This window comes from Balaenoptera ricei, chromosome 15, assembly GCF_028023285.1.
Source record: "Balaenoptera ricei isolate mBalRic1 chromosome 15, mBalRic1.hap2, whole genome shotgun sequence".
NCBI classification, from domain to species: domain Eukaryota; kingdom Metazoa; phylum Chordata; class Mammalia; order Artiodactyla; family Balaenopteridae; genus Balaenoptera; species Balaenoptera ricei.
This window is the reverse complement of record NC_082653.1, coordinates 15,451,678-15,469,016: the sequence shown is the minus strand read 5'-3', so window position 1 is coordinate 15,469,016 and position 17,339 is coordinate 15,451,678. Positions and strand designations below refer to the sequence as shown.

At 42.1% G+C, this 17,339-nt stretch overlaps 1 protein-coding gene across 1 annotated transcript; it reads right to left on the bottom strand.

Moving 5' to 3' along the window:
- Positions 1 to 15,305: 15,305 nt before the first annotated feature.
- LOC132349271 (antileukoproteinase-like) lies at positions 15,306 to 17,339 on the bottom strand. The gene is made up of 4 exons (XM_059897562.1): positions 17,234 to 17,339; positions 16,396 to 16,554; positions 15,996 to 16,145; positions 15,306 to 15,409 (listed from the first exon to the last, which is right to left on the bottom strand). Exons 1-4 carry the CDS (start codon positions 17,313 to 17,315, stop codon positions 15,405 to 15,407), a joined length of 396 nt encoding a protein of 131 aa, XP_059753545.1. The 5' UTR covers positions 17,316 to 17,339; the 3' UTR covers positions 15,306 to 15,404.

The following is a 17,339-nucleotide window of genomic DNA, read 5'->3' as shown; positions in this document are numbered from 1 at the left end:
GGAATAACCCTTGCTGGAGGTAAGGGAAGAATACAGCAGGATGGTCTGGTGAGGTCTTTGGCATTCCATGTTTCCCAAAATAATCCAGAGGGGGCATTGACACAACATGGTTAGTACACCTGCTGTGAATTGCAGATAATTTTCTTTATTTGTCCGCAGGTCAGGTGAATATTGGGTGGATTAGATGAGAGACAGACTGAAGGATAAACAATTCTCAGATCATGTACAGTCTAAATCTACACAAAGAGAAACATTTTCCGAAACTGCCCGTAATTTGCAAAGCCATCCTCCCAGCCAAGTATTGACGTTATTTCACAAAGCAGCCCTTTTGTTCCTTTTGAACTGTGGCTCTTGCAATCTATGGGGAATAAGAAACACTTTATACAGAAGACAAGCCAAGGTTTTCACAGGACCACGTGTCCAGGCGCGCCCGAGGTCTCAGGCAGGCCTCTTGCCTCCTCCCCACGCTTTGCCTAGAGGGAAGGTGTGGCTTGTTCTTTCTGATTCAAGTGCGTTTTTCCCTTGACTGTAATTACACTGTATATGTAATTTCATATCCTCTTTTCTGGTTTACGTTATAACACAATTTCCCGATGTCATACAAACTGCATCAATATCTTGACCTTCGTGAGAGCAGGGGCGTCAGCTCTATCAACCTCAGGTACAACATGCACTTGGCTGGGAAAGGCCACTCAGGAAACAAGTGTTTTGCTGAACTCAGCTAATGACTACATTGTTATCCACTTCAAGGCTTTGTCATCATTTCTGTAACTCCACTGGACAAACCAGTCATTTCCAGTTCTTGGTTTCTTTTAGAGATTATGTGTATATGTAAGTCCTTGTGCATGAATCATTTTTTCTTTAATTCAGATTTCTCTGCTGGGTCAGATGCCTAGAGGTGGAATGTATCGAGTCAAAGCATTTGGATATTTTTAAGGCTTTCAGCACAAATCATCCCTACTCTCTGCTTCTCCCAAGGCCTTCAACAAAATCAAACGAGACAGAGGATACAAATGATTGTGTTAAGAATTTACAGGGTGCCTGGAATATAGTCGGCCCTCAGGAAATACTCCCCTCATCACACATGTAAAGACACGCATAGGTGTGCTTGTAAACATACAGATCTGCAATCCAATGCACCCATCCTATGAGTACTGACCCTCTCTCCTAAACAAAGTATAAGCTCTCCTGGGCAGCTACAAACAGGTTTGCCAGACCTGTCAAACTTGACTGTGCACGAGAATCATAAAATGCATATTCTGATTCAGTAGGTCTTAGGTGGGGCCAGAGATGCTGTATTTCTCCAGCTCTCTGGTACGCCACCGCTGCTGGTCTGTGGACCATGCCTTGAGTAGCAAGCAGGTGTGCCACAAAGACACAACAGGCACATAGAAACACACATGCAGGCATAAGTGAAAACCCACATATGCACATGAATTTGCAATTTCCCAGAAATACACTAGGTAATAGGAGTCGGATCTCCAAGGGCATGGACCCACATTTCATGGGAAAAATTTGATCTGTTGGCATCTGTCCACAACCTAAGAAAAGTTAGGCTCTGGGAGTGCTAGGGCAGTGCTAGGGTGGGGTGGGACAGAAAAGGACAGGACAGGACAGTCTGGACATTCTGTCCCTGAAGTAAGTGCTGCTCCCATGAAATGGGGGCTTGGAGTCCTCCTAAACTGTCCAATCTAGACCTCTTTGGTACCTGGAAGCCTTCACTTTCCCTTAGGTAGCAGCAATCTCCTTCATCTGCCCCAGCTTCCCCAGGGTCAGAAAAGCAGGGAGTATCCGGTGAACTAGTAGTTCACCTTTTCCTTTTCCTAACAGTATCTTTTGTTAAACAGAATTTTAATTTTTTTTGGGGGGGAGGGAGTGACAAGAAAGAGCCCTATTTATTTATTTTTTTCAGCCAATCATTTAAAGTGAACAATTCAGTATCATTTACTACATTCACAGTGTTATGTAACTGCCACCTCTATCTAGTTCCCAAACATTTCCATCACTCCAAAGGAAACCCCCTTACCATTAAGCAGTAATTCCCCCACCCCCAGCCCCTGGCCACCTCCAGTCTGTGTTCCATCTCTGGATTTAGCTATTCTGGATATTTCATATAAATGCAGTCATACCATACATGAGCTTTTGTGTCTGGCTTCTTTATCCATGTCAGAGCATGTATCAGTATTTTACTCCTTTTTATGGCTGAACAATATTCCATCATAAGGATACACAACATTTTGTCTATTCACCCACCGATGGACATTTGCACTGGCTACTATAAATAGTGCCGATAAGAATATGTATATGCATGTGCTTTTTTTTAAATAAATTTATTTATTTATTTAATTTATTTTGGCTGCTTGGGTTTTTTTTTTAACATCTTTATTGGAGTATAATTGCTTTACAATGGTGTGTTAGTTTCTGCTTTATAACAAAGTGAATCAGTTATACATATACATATATCCCCATATCTCTTCCCTCTTGCGTCTCCCTCCCTATCCCACCCCTCTAGGTGGTCACAAAGCACCGAGCTGATCTCCCTGTGCTATGTGGCTGCTTCCCACTAGCTAGCTATTTTACGTTTGGTAAGGTATATATGTCCATGCCACTCTCTCACTTCGCCCCAGCTTACCCTTCCCCCTCCCCATATCCTCAAGTCCATTCTCTAGTAGGTCTGCGTCTTTATTCCCATCTTGCCCCTAGGTTCTTCATGACCATTTTTTTGTTGTTGTTTTTTAGATTCCATGTATATGTGTTAGCATACGGTATTTGTTTTTCTCTTTCTGACTTACTTCACTCTGTATGACAGACTCTAGGTTCATCCACCTCATTACAAATAACTCAATTTCGTTTCTTTTTATGGCTGAGTAATATTCCATTGTATATATGTGCCACATCTTCTTTATCCATTCATCTGTCAATGGACACTTGGGTGGTTTCCATGTCCTGGCTATTGTAAATAGAGCTGCAATGAATATTGTGGTACATGACTCTTTTTGAATTATGGTTTTCTCAGGGTATATGCCCAGTAGTGGGATTGCTGGGTCATATGGTAGTTTTATTTTTAGTTTTTTAAGGAACCTCCATACTGTTCTCCATAATGGCTGTATCAATTTACATTCCCACCAACAGTGCAAGAGGGTTCCCTTTTCTCCACACCTTCTCCAACATTTATTGTTTGTAGATTTTTTGATGATGGCCATTCTGACTGGTGTGAGATGATATCTCATTGTAGTTTTGATTTACATTTCTCCAATGATTAATGATGTTGAGCACAGAATTTTAAATTTTATTGTAGTCAAACTCATCAATCTTCTTTATAGTTAGTATTTTTGTGTCCTCTTTAAAAAATCTTTCTCTGCACTGAGGTCATGAAAATACTATCCTGTATTACATTCTAAAATCTTTATGGTTTTGCCTGTTGTATTGTCTACAACCCATTTGGAACCGATTTTGCATGTGATGAGATATAGTGATCAAGTTTCTCTTCTTTCTTCTTCTTTTCTAAAAATAGGGATAGGGATGTGGCTATTTGTCCCAGTGCCATTTATTGAAAACACTCTCTTTTCCCTACTGGTGTGCCAGACAACCTGTGACATAAATCAAATTCCTGCATGTGTAGGGGACTGTCTGGGGGCTCTTTTTTCTAGTCTACTTGAGTGAGTTTTCAATTTATTGCCTCTCAGCTCCAAATCCATCTTCCATTGCTGGCTTGTAATATAGGAACATTCTCCCTTGCTGGCCAACGTGATGTTAATCTTTATCAGTAGTGGGTGCAGGACGGACACTGGAGGAGGAAGGGGCTCCTCTTCCTGATTCTGATGTGCTTTCCTTTTTCTTGCTCTGGTGCTGCTGCGCTGGTGTGTGGTACCCACCATTGGAGCTCACCCAGCAGGCGCATTCAGTGGAACGCACAGCCAGCTCCAAGAAGGGCTCCCAGGACCACCCGGCAGGCTTCCTAAGTGTGAGCCCTGCAGGTGCCCCAGCTTGCTTCCTGGTCACGGTTTCCCAGTTAGTCCAACAGCACCCCAAGCAGGCAGCTTCCCAGAGCTTTCCTCCAGCACCCCTCGGACTGTGGACCAGCTCTGGCTTGGGACGACCCACCCAACTTCTCTGCCAACCAGGGGGCTGCCACCACATCCTCTCCAATGAGTCTAAATCCTAACCTTGGAGAGGATTCACTCTCCTGCATTTTGTTCTTTCCCTGACTACTCTCCCTCAGCCCTAGGGTTTTCTTTCTTTCCTTTTTAGTTAATCCCTTGTAACCACTAATCATTTTCATATTAAACCTGCCCTGTTCACGTTACTGAGCTCTTTCTGTCTTCTCATTCAATGCTCATACACTAAAGGTCTATGAATCTATCCTTGGCCAATATCGCAATACTTTATTTACTCTAACTTTATAATAAAACTTTATAATTTGTAGCATAAGTTTTTCTGCCTTATTCTTTTTTTAATGTTTTTTTTTAAATTTATTTATTTTTGGCTGCGCACGAGCTTTCTCTAGTTGCGGCGAGTGGGGGCTGCTCTTCGTTGCGGTGCGCGGGCTTCTCATTGCGGTGGCTTCTCTTGCTGCGGAGCACGGGCTCTAAGCGCACGGGCTTCAGTAGTTGTGGTGCGCAGGCTCAGTAGTTGTGGCTCGTGGGCTCTAGAGCTCAGGCTCAGTAGTTGTGGTGCACGGGCTTAGTTGCTCCGCAGCATGTGGGATCTTCCGAGACCAGGGCTCGAACCCGTGTCCCCTACATTGTCAGCATATTCTTAACCACTGTGCCACCAGGGAAGCCCCTTTCTGTCTTATTCTTATATTCTTCTTCATTTATGTCCATGCTATTCTTGTCTCTTTGGTTTTCCAAATAAATTTTTTTTCCAAATAAATTTTTATATAGCTTCTGCAAGATACCTACACATGCAAATAAACAAAGCAACAACAACCTATTGGGATTTTCATCCAGGGTGGCATTGAATCTATAAATAAATCTAGGGAGAAAATACATCTTTACAATATTAGGGTTTGCAATCTATGAATATGCTATATCTCTCTTTCTATTTAGATAGTCTTTAATTTCTCTCAAAAAGTTTTACCATTTACTACATAAAGATTCTACACATCTTTTCTGAATTTTATTTATAGCTATTTGATTTTTTATGCTACTATAAAAAGTTTCATCTTTAATTGTTTCTTTCTGGGATATAGAAATATAATTCACTGTTTACTGCTGAGTGCCTGATCTACCAGCATCAGAGACCAACATTCATGCCCAATATAGAGCCATTCCCTGGGGTGATCAGCCAGCTACCTGGTGGCAGGTTGGTTACATTGGACCACTTGCATCATGGAAGGGGAATAGACACTCTGGATATGAATTTGCCTTCCCTGTATGCAATGTTTCTGCCAAAACTACCAAACATGTACTTATAGGATGCCTTATCCACCTGTCACGGTATTCCTTACAACACTGCTCTGATCAAGGAACTCACTTCGCAGCAAAAGAAGTGTGGCAATGGGTCCATGCTCATGGAATTCACTGCTCTTACACTGTTCCTCACCATCCCGAAGCAGCTGGCTTGATAGAACAGTGGAATGGCCTTTCAAAGACTCAGGCAGAGTGCCAGCTGTGTGACAATACTTTGCAGGGCTGGGACAAGGTTTTTCAGAAGGCTGTCTATGCTTTCAATCAGTGTCCAATATATGATGCTGTTTCTCCCATAACCAGGATTCATGGGTTCCGAAATCAAGAGGTAGAGATGGGAGGGGCACCACCCACTATGATCCCTAGGGAGCCACTAGCAATTTTTTGGCTACTTGTCCCCTTGACTTTGTGCACTCTTGGCCTAGAGGGGTTAGTTCTGGAGGGAGAAATGTTTCCACCAGGAGACACAACAATGATTCCATTGAACTGGAAGTTAAAACTACCATCCTACCACTTTGGATACCTCATGCCTCTGAATCAACAGTCAAAGAAGAGAGTGACAGTGTTGGCTGGGGTGACTGATCATGACTACCAAGGGGAAATTGGACTACTACTCCACACCGGAGATAAGGAAGAGTATGTCTGGAACACAGGAGATCCCGTAGGGACCTGGTAATATTATCATACTCTGTAATTAAGTCATCAGAAAACAATGACCCAATCCAGGCAAGGCCACTAATGGCCCAGACCCTTCAGGAATGAAAGTTTGGGTCACCCCATCAGGTAAAGAACCATGACCAGCTGAAGTGCTTGCTGAAGACAAAGGAATATAGAATGGGCAGTGGAAGAAGGTAGTTATAAATATCAGCTACAACCATGTGACCAGTTACAGAAATGAGGGCTGTAATAGTCATGACATTGCCTCCTTATTTTGCTATGAATACATGTGTATGCGTGTTTATTTTCTTTCCTCTCTCATTACCTTATCATGTAACATAAGATGTATTGACTTTATATCATAGTATTTATGTATCGTTAATTTTACGTCATAGAATTTGTTACTGGATATGAAGGAGGAGAGTAAACATCACTCTAGAGCTTTACTTCCTCTTCTGAGGAAGGAATTAACGTGTTTTGGTTTGTATACGGGATAATTGTACCCTGTCTGGCAGAATTATGACCCTGTCATTGTCTTTACTTGAAGATTAAGTATGGTTTAAAGAGATCCACATAGGTGCCGAGTTGACTTGTAATGGTTTATTTTATGTGTCAACTTGACTGGCCATGAAATGCTCAAGTTAAACATTATTTCTAGGTTGCCTGTGAGGATGTGTCCAGATGAAATTAGCATTTGAATCTGTGGACTCAGTAAAGTGAATTTCTCTCCCCAGTGTGGTGGGCCTCATCCAATCTGTTGAGGGCCCAGTAGAACAAAAGGTGAAGGGAGGAGGAATTTGCACCTTTTCTCCTGCCTCTCTGCATGAGCTGGGACATCTCACCTCATTATCTCCTGCCCTTGGACTAAAATTTACACCATCAGCTCTTAGGGTTTTTTTTCTGGCTGTGCCATAAGGCATGTAGGATCTTAGTTCCCCAACCAGGGATCAAACCCGTGCCCCCTGCAGTGGAAGTGCAGAGTCTTTACCACTGGGCCACCAGGGAAGTCCCAGCTCTTAGGTTCTTAGGTCTTTGGACTTGAACTGCATTATACCACTGACTTTCTTGGGTCTTCAGTTTACATACGGCAGATTATGGGATTTCTCAGCCTCCATAACTGTGTGAGCTAATTCCTCATGATAAACATAAATAAATAAATACACACATATATACATTGCTATGAATACATTTGTGATATATATATATCTTACTGGTCCTACCAGTTCTGTTTCTCTTAGGGTAGAACCCTGACACTCTATGTTAAAAATTACTATTAAACTCAATAAAAGTTGTCAGTGTGAACTTTAAAAAAAAAACCAATTGCTTTCATTACTAGTTTGAGCTTTGCCCTACCCAGTTGTAAAAATTCCTCCTTTTTATATAACAAATTTGGGGAGGAACCAAGATGGCGGAGTAGAAGGACGTGCTCTCACTCCCTCTTGTGAGAACACGAGAATCACAACTAGCTGCTGGAAGGTCATTGACAGGAAGACACTGGAATTCACCAAAAAGGATACCCCGCATCCAAAGACAAAGGAAGCCACAATGAGACAGTAGGAGGGGCGCAATCAGAGTAAAATCAAATCCCATAACTGGTGGGTGGGTAACTCACAGACTGGCGAACACTTATACCACAGAAGTCCACCCACTGGAGTGAAGGTTCTGAGTCCCACCTTGGGCTTCCCAACCTGGGGGTCCGGCAACGGGAGGAGGAATTCATAGAGAATCAGACTTTGAAGCCTAGTGGGAATTGATTGCGGGACTTTGACGGGACTGGGGGAAACAGAGACCCCACTCTTGGAGGGTGCACACAAAATAGTGTGCGCATCGGGACCCAGGGGAAGGAGCAGTGACCCCAGGGGAGACAGGACCAGACCTACCTGCTAGTGTTGGAGGGTCTTCTGCAGAGGCAGGGGGTGGCTCTGTTTCACCGTGGGGACGGGGACGCTGGCAGCAGAAGTTCTGGGAAGTACTCCTTGGCATGAGCCCTCCCAGAGTCTGTTATTAGCCCCACCAAACAGCCCAGGTAGGTTCCAGTGTTGGGTTGCCTCAGGCAAAACAACCAACAGGGAGGGAACCCAGCCCCATCCATCAACAGTCAAGTGGATTAAAGTTTTATTGAGCTCTGCCCACCAGAGCAACAGCCAGCTCTACCCACGACCAGTCCCTCCCATCAGGAAACTTGCACAAGCCTCTTAGATAGCCTCATCCACCAGAGGGCAGACAGCAGAAGCAAGAAAAACTATAATCCTGCAGCCTGTGGAACAAAAATCACATTCACAGAAAGACAGACAATATGAAAAGGCAGAGGGCTATATACCAGATGAAGGAACAAGATAAAACCCCAGAAAAACAACTTAATGAAGTGGAGATAGGCAACCTTCTAAAAAAGAATTCAGAATAATGATGGTGAAGATGATACAGGACCTCGGAATAAGAATGGAGGCAAAGATCGAGAAGATGCAAGAAATGTTTAACAAAGACCTAGAAGAATTAAAGAACAAACAGAGATGAACAATACAATAACTGAAATGAAAACTACACTAGAAGGAATCAATAGCAGAATAACTGAGGCAGAAGAACGGATAAGTGACCTGGAAGACAGAATGGTGGAATTCACTGCTGCGGGACAGAATAAAGAAAAAAGAATGAAAAGAAATGGAGACAGCCTAAGAGACCTCTGGGACAACATTAAACGCAACAACATTCGCATTATAGGGGTCCCAGGAGGAGAAGAGAGAGAGAAAGGACCCGAGAAAATATTTGAAGAGATTATAGTCGAAAACTTCCCTAACATGGGAAAGGAAATAGCCACCCAAGTCCAGGAAGCACAGCGAGTCCCATACAGGATAAACCCAAGGAGAAACACACTGAGACACATAGTAATCAGATTGGCAAAAATTAAAGACAAAGAAAAATTATTGAAAGCAGCAAGGGAAAAATGACAAATAACATACAAGGTAACTCCCATAAGGTTAACAGCTGATTTCTCAGCAGAAACTCTACAAGCCAGAAGGGAGTGGCATGATATACTTAAAGTGATGAAAGGGAAGAACCTACAACCAAGATTACTCTACCTGACAAGGATCTCATTCAGATTTGATGGAGAAATCAAAAGCTTTACAGACAAGCAAAAGCTAAGAGAATTCAGCACCACCAAACCAGCTCTACAACAAATGCTAAAGGAACTTCTCTAAGTGGGAAACACAAGAGAAGAAAAGGACCTACAAAAACAAACCCAAAACAATTAAGAAAATGGACATAGGAACATACATATCGATAATTACCTTAAACGTGAATGGGTTAAATGCTCCAACCAAAAGACACAGGCTTGCTGAATGGATACAAAAACAAGACACACAAATATGCTGTCTACAAGAGACCCACTTCAGACCTAGGGACACATACAGACTGAAAGTGAGGGGATGGAAAAAGATATTCCATGCAAATGGAAATCAAAAGAAAGCTGGAGTAGCTATACTCATATCAGATAAAATAGACTTTAAAATAAAGAATGTTACAAGAGACAAGGAAGGACACTACATAATGATCAAGGGATCAATCCAAGAAGAAGATATAACAATTATAAATATATATGCACCCAACACAGGAGCACCTCAATACATAAGGCAACTGCTAACAGCTATAAAAGAGGAAATCGACAGTAACACAATAATAGTGGGGGACTTTAACACCTCACTTACACCAATGGACAGATCATCCAAAATGAAAATAAATAAGGAAACAGAAGCTTTAAATGACACAATAGACCAGATAGATTTAGTTGATATTTATAGGACATTCCATCCAAAAACAGCAGATTACACTTTCTTCTCAAGTGCGCACGGAACATTCTCCAGGATAGATCATACCTTGGGTCACAAATCAAGTCTCAGTAAATTTAAGAAAATTGAAATCATATCAAGCATCTTTTCTGACCACAACGCTATGAGATTAGAAATGAATCACAGGGAAAAAAACATAAAAAACACAAACACATGGAGGCTAAACAATATGTTACTAAATAACCAAGAGATCACTGAAGAAATCAAAGAGGAAATCAAAAAATACCTAGAGACAAATGACAATGAAAACACGACGATCCAAAACCTATGGGATGCAGCAAAAGCAGTTCTAAGAGGGAAGTTTATAGCTATACAAGCCTACCTAAAGAAACAAGAAAAATCTCAAGTAAACAATCTAACCTGACACCTAAAGGAACTAGAGAAAGAACAAACAAAACCCAAAGTTAGCAGAAGGAAAGAAATCATAAAGATCGAGCAGAAATAAATGAAATAGAAACAAAGAAAACAATAGCAAAGATCAATAAAACTAAAAGCTGGTTCTTTGAGAAGATAAACAAAATTGATAAGCCATTAGCCAGACTCATCAAGAAAAAGAGGGAGAGGACTCAAATCAATAAAATTAGAAATGAAAAAGGAGATGTTACAACAGACACCACAGAAATACAAAGCATCCTAAGAGACTACTACAAGCAAATCTATGCCAATAAAATGGACAACCTGGAAGAAATGGACAAATTCTTAGAAAGGTATAACCTTCCAAGACTGAACCAGGAAGAAGCAGAAAATATGAACAGACCAATCACAAGTAATGAAATTGAAACTGTGATTAAAAATCTTCCAACAAACAAAAGTCCAGGACCAGATGGCTTCACAGGTGAATTCTATCAAACATTTAGAGAAGAGCTAACACCCATCCTTCTCAAACTCTTCCAAAAAATTGCAGAGGAAGGAACACTCCCAAACTCATTCTATGAGGCCACCATCACCCTGATACCAAAACCACACAAAAATACTACAAAAAAAAAAAAAAGAAAATTATATAACAAATTTCCACAAATACACAGATTTCTGTTTAGACATTCTATTCTATTCCATTAGACTATTTGTTTATTCCTGTACCAACATCATACTACATTTATTATTATAATGTAAAAATAATATAATTAATAATATTTTGATATGTGGTCTTGCTAGTTTCCATTCTTGTACTTTTAAAAAATGTTCTTGATTCTTCTGCAACCTTTATACTAATATATGAACTGTAGGATCACTTTGCCAAGTTGTTTTAAAAAATAATGTTGGGGATTTTATTGCAGTTATATTGAATTTACAAATGATTCTTTAAAGAGTTGCAATCTTTACCTTACTGAGTCTTTCCAAACATAAACATTATTTCTCTATTTATTCAGTTCTTCTTTCAGACCTTCAATAAAATTCTTTTTTTTTTTAATCCACAAAGTTCTGGCACAATTTTTATTTTTTTTAATTAAAAAAATTTTTTTTAAATATGTATTTATTTATTTATTTATGCTGCACCAGGTCTTAGTTTCAGCATGTGGGATCTTTTAGTTGTGGCATATCGGCCTCTAGGTTGCGGCATGCATGCGGGATCTAGTCCTCCGACCAGGGATCGAACCCATGCTCCCTGCATTGGGAGCACAGAGTCTTACCCACTAGACCACCAGGGAAGTCCCTCTGGCATAATTTTTAGGTTTGTTCCTAGATATATTGTAGGGTTTGTTTCTTTGATTATTTATGTCTACTTTTATTATTTCTGACTGATTATGGGTAATGTGGAGAAATGCTATAGAATTTTGTATAGACCTTATACCCAGCAACTCTGATGAAACTTATTTCATTCACTGTATTGAATGTCTTAAATTGTTATGTAGGAAATGATACTGTCTGCAAATAATGACAATAATCTTTCTTTTCATTCTTACATATTTTATTCCTTTATCTCATTGCATAGTTTTGTATATCTCATACACTGCTGAAAAATAGTGGTGACTCTTATTCTATTTATGACTTTAATGACAATACCTCTGAAAATTCAACTTAATGTAGGTTTTGCTACAAAGTTTCAGATAGGTGTTTTTTCTTTTCTTTTCTTATGGATTAATTTCTATCCTTTCATTTCCATTCTTAATTTTAATAAAGAATTCACATTTCACTTTTAGGAGAGCTTTTTAAACCCTCATGAATTCTAATGTTTAACATTCTATTTAAGATGTTCCCAACTTTGCTCAGAGAAGACAAAATTGGTACATAATTATTTTTTCTTCTACAGGCCAGAATATTTGGCTGTAGTATCAAATTTTTACTAACCTCAGCAAATTTGTTATTTATGGCTATGTAACAAATTGTACAAAAACTTAGCATCTTAAAACCATAAACATCATCTCACAGTCTGAGGGTTACCGTTCATTGAGATTCTGATGTGTCTTCATAATAGAAATAGATAGAAGTCATGAATATATGTTGACATGGTTGAAATATAGAAATCTTCATAAATACCCAAGAAAACTATGTGAAACCCTTCCCTGAAAGGTCATATAATTAATGTACATCCGTGCATTTTGTAAACCATAAATAATTACCTTCCATTTTGTAAACCATAGAAATCACATTTCTCAGATCATTATATCAGAAGAACAGAAAAGTCTGAATGCTTGTAACTTGTATTTTGATTGAGGACTATAGAGTGGATTTGGGAAGGCTTCATTTAGATTCTGTGTGAACTTACGATATGTTAATTAATAAAACTGAGTGGTTTTTATTTTTTCTATTTTTTGGCATGCAAGATCTTAATTCCTCGACCAGGGGTCGAACCCGTGCCCCCTGCAGTGGGAGCACGAGTCTTAACCACTGGACCGCCAGGAAAGTTCCCCCAAACTGGGTAGTTTTTAGTGTGTAAAACTTGATGTGTAATTGATGAAGTGTTATTCCACCACCAACATTAACATTAACGAGCATTGTCATCTCCCACCGTATTTAAGATTGTAGATAAACGATGATAACAATGAAGTATTTGGTAACAGAAAAAAAAAATCCAGGAACAGCTTGGCCTGGTGGTTCTGGCCTGGGGTCTCTCACAGGTTATAATCAAGCTGTTTGCCAGGACAAGACTAGACTGAGACAGAAAAATCTACTTCCAGGTCTCTCACGTGATCGTTGGAGGGCCTCAGCTCCACACAGGCCGTTGGCCAGAGGCATTAGCTCCTCACCCTGGGGGCCGCTCCCCAAAAGGCTGAGTGTCCTCACAACGTGGCAGCTGAGTTCTGCTTGAGCGAATGATCGGGGAGAGCACAACCTCCCCAAATGGAAGCTAATCTCTTTTAATGATCTAATTTCATAAGGACATAAAGATCTGTCACTCTGCAATATTTTATTGGTCACACAGACCAACTTTGCAAAAAGGTGGGAGGGGACCGTGCAAGGGTGTGAACACCAAGCGATGAGGATCATTGGGAGTCAACTTGGAGGGTGGCTAAAATGAATGAAATTAAAATGAATTGAATGGCTCATAAAATGAATTAAACGGCTCTTCCCCTTTTCCCTCACCTCTGAAATGGTTAACTTAATACATCCAGTTGTTACTCTTGGAATATTGGTTGAAATAGTATGGAATATTTTCTTAGACCAGTGACATTTTCCAGGAAAGGATTGAATTTTATTTTGCCTTTTTTTAAATCATTAATCTAATTAAGTTAATCATTAATCTAATTAATCTAATCTTTTTTTTTAAAGATTAGGTTGAAATAGTATGGAATATTTTCTTAGACCAGTGACATTTTCCAGGAAAGGATTGAATTTTTTTTAATTATTTTATTTATTTATTTATTTATTTATTTATTTATTTATTTTTGGCTGTGTTGGGTCTTCGTTTCTGGGCGAGGGCTTTCTCCAGTTGCAGCGAGCGGGGGCCACTCTTCATCGCGGGGCGCGGGCCTCTCACTGTCGCGGCCTCTGGTGTTGCGGAGCACAGGCTCCAGACGCGCAGGCTCAGTAATTGTGGCTCACGGGCCTAGACGCTCCGCGGCATGTGGGATCTTCCCGGACCAGGGCACGAACCCGTGTCCCCTGCATTGGCAGGCGGATTCTTAACCACTGCGCCACCAGGGAAGCCCAGGATTGAATTTTATTTTGTCTTTTTTTAAATCATTAATCTAATTAAGTTAATCATTAACCTAATTAATCTAATCTTTTTAAAATCATTAATCGAATTAAGTTCTCTGTTTCCTTTAGAATCCATAGAGCACAGAAAAACGTGGAGCAAAGTTCCCTACTTGGCTCTAGCTCTCGGAATTCCGGTTCTTGTTACTCTTTCCACTCCAGTGAGTCAAGAACAATATCACTCTCCTGTGGTTCTGGCCAAGAACATGTCATCAACATGACCTACCATGACAATACTCCTAGTGTTGGGAAAGGCAGTCTCATGCATGTATCCCCCACTGCAAAAGAATGGACCTTGGACCTGGAATACTTATTTACCAAGACATAAGGAGCCCATACAACCTGTGCCGGGCTTATTGTCATGAGTGGAAATATCTTTCCCTGTTTTAAGCTCAACGCATGCTCCTTTGTTTTGTGTGTGTGCCCTCTGGCATCTGGTTAACCCCACTGCTGTATCTGCCCTCAGCGGGGCAGGGATGGGGTCCTTCTACCGTGTCATGAGAGGAGTGCCTACACGTAAGTTGCCCGGCATCAGCTGCCAGGAGAGACTCCCTAGCCATGGGAAATCGAGGCCCGCTGTGGAAGCGTCTTGTGTAAGTGAAGCATTGTTTCATCCAGTGCTCGACTATGCTGTGCTTTCCTTGGAGACTCTGATACCAATATACAACGGACAGACAGATGTGTTTGGAGTCCTCCCTTGGGACTGATAATCGGGTACATGTTGTTCTGTTCAACACTTATTTTAAGATAGAAGAAATAGTGTCTTGGGAGAGAGGAGAAATGAAAGAGGCTCAAGATCACCACAGAAGGAAAGTATCCACCATTTTCTGAGAACCTGCTATGGCCCCGTAACATTGCTCTTCATTTTGCATTGGATACCCCAATGCTCCAAACACCAAACACTGTGAGAAGTTGATTTTTATCATCACTTTGCAGGTCAAGAGATTAAGATGTAGGAGATAAAGTCATTTGTCCCAAACCACAGAGCCAAGGCTTTTCAGACTCATGATGTAAATTCTGGTCTGTCCAGCCCCTAAGGCTCTTCCTTCCACTCCATATCTGTAAGAGGGAGGCCTCTTATTCAGACATTCCCTCCTCATCTCCCACCCAACTGATATTCCCCAGTGAACCACAGAAGCAGGATGTACAGGGAGAAATATGCTCATTTATTTATTGACCAATCAATAGGCATTTGCTGGCAGCCTACTGGGTGCCAAGCCTTTCTGCAAAGAAGATATTGGTGATAGGACCAAGGCTTCACCACGGAGTGCCCCAGAGATCCAAGCGTTGGAGTAGAAGGGAATTCTCAGACCACACAGAGTAGGAATCCAGAGCCACTTCCAAGTGGCAGGAATCAGGCTGTGAGAGAAAATGAGATCAGGGCTTCAATATAGGAACCAGCCAAGTCATCTCCACATTCTCTCCCCAAGAAACCCCTTGAGATAGAGAAAATAGCAAGGTGCTGATATAGTTGTATGAGTCTTGGTATCAGGAGGCTGATTTCAAGTCTCTATTTTACTAGAAAACTCTAAAGTCGGAGCATTGAGCAAGATTATCCTCAAAATCCACTGATCTTTTGGACTTTGACCCTAGACAACATCTTGGAAATAACCTTAGTAATACATACTTAGTGCACAGGGCTTTTGACAATGCACTTTCAAGTTCATTATGTCCATTTTACAGATAAGGAAACTGAGACTCTGAGTCACTTGCCCTGGGGCCCTTATTCAGAAGGGCTGGGATAGAATCAGAGCCATGAGTCATCCTATGGAAATCCTTGCCCTGAGGCCTGGGGAACAGGGCTCTTGAAAGACAAGGGAGTCAGGCAGAGGCTTTGCTTGGGGTTGGGATCAGGAGTCTCCCTGTTTATATGCCTGGAACTCCAGAGGGTTGAGACTGAGAGAGCTGGAGGGAAGGAGGTCAGCCTGCCCCAGCCCCTCCTTACCTTTCACAGGGGAAATGCAGACTTTCCCACACATGCCCCTGCAGCACTTTAATTTACCCACGCACTGGCCGTCTGTCTCACAGTAACTGGGGGGGTTAAGCATCAGACATTGGCCGTAGACCACTGGACACTTCCCAGGCTTCTCCTCAACTGGTGAGAGTAGAGTCATGGGTTAGAAACCTTGTACCTTCCACACCACCCCCCTGCTTCTGGACCCCAGCCCCTGCCCCAGGCCCTGCCCCAGCCTGAGCCTCCCATCCCCATGACCACCACATCCTTCCTGAGGCCGGGATACCCCCTGAAGGTAGGATCTGGCTCTCTTCTGACATTGGGCCCCCAGTCAATGCAGGTGGCCAGTTGTACAGTGCTGCGTGGCTGGGTGGCTCTCCCACCTCCTCACCTGTGTTCAAGATGTTGACAGGGTCCAGGCATTTGATTCCGCAGGTATCAGGGCAACATTTCTTCTTCTCTAGACACTGCCAGTCACTGTTGCACTTGGGTTTCTCATATCTAAGGCACTGGGCAGGTTTTCTAGGAGGGCAGGCTCCAGCTTTCAAAGCTTTGGAAGAGAAGTTCAAGAGTTTGGGAGGAGGCTGGGTGTTAAGTAGCCATCACGGCTCCTGGACAAAGCGCCGCTTTCCGGTAGTGACCCTCACTCAGGTGACCATCCACAAAGTCCAAAGTGAAGTCCCTGTCTGACCTCCATGAAGAGTGACAGGCTTATAAAATCACACACGTGGTCAGGAGAAAGGCATAGGGTTCCCAGCCACGGTTTCTTTCCCCAGGGAGAAGCAAGGCTACACACAGGCAGAGAGGCAGGCTGAGCATGATGGGGATGGAGGGAAATAAACAGAGATAAATAGAACCGACAGAGCAGGTGAAGAGCTAGAGCCAAAGACAGGAAAACAGAGATTAACGGAAAGAACCAGCAAGAGTCAGACTGATGATTGGAGAGCCACTGACCGGGAAATGAGGCAGAGAGAAAGAGAGAGAGAGGAATAGAACAGAAAGGGAGTGAGACCTGGGCTGACAGATGGCTGAGTAAACGAAGAATTTCCAGATGCTCAGAAGCTTGCACAGAGACCTTGGAGCCCAGATGGACATGAACACACCCCCAGGGACGTCTCCTGAAACTAAGCTGAGAGATTACAGTCTAGAGAAGGGGCCATCCCCACACCACTATGAGCCCCCGTCTCTGACCCTGCAGCCAAGATCATACCCGGGTGACTCCAACTCACCATTTCCAGCACCTTCCACAGACCAAGGTGCCAGGGTTCCCAGGGCAAGAAGCACGAAGGGGAAGAGGCCACTGAAGGTCATGGTGAGGGCAGGAGCAGCTCTGCT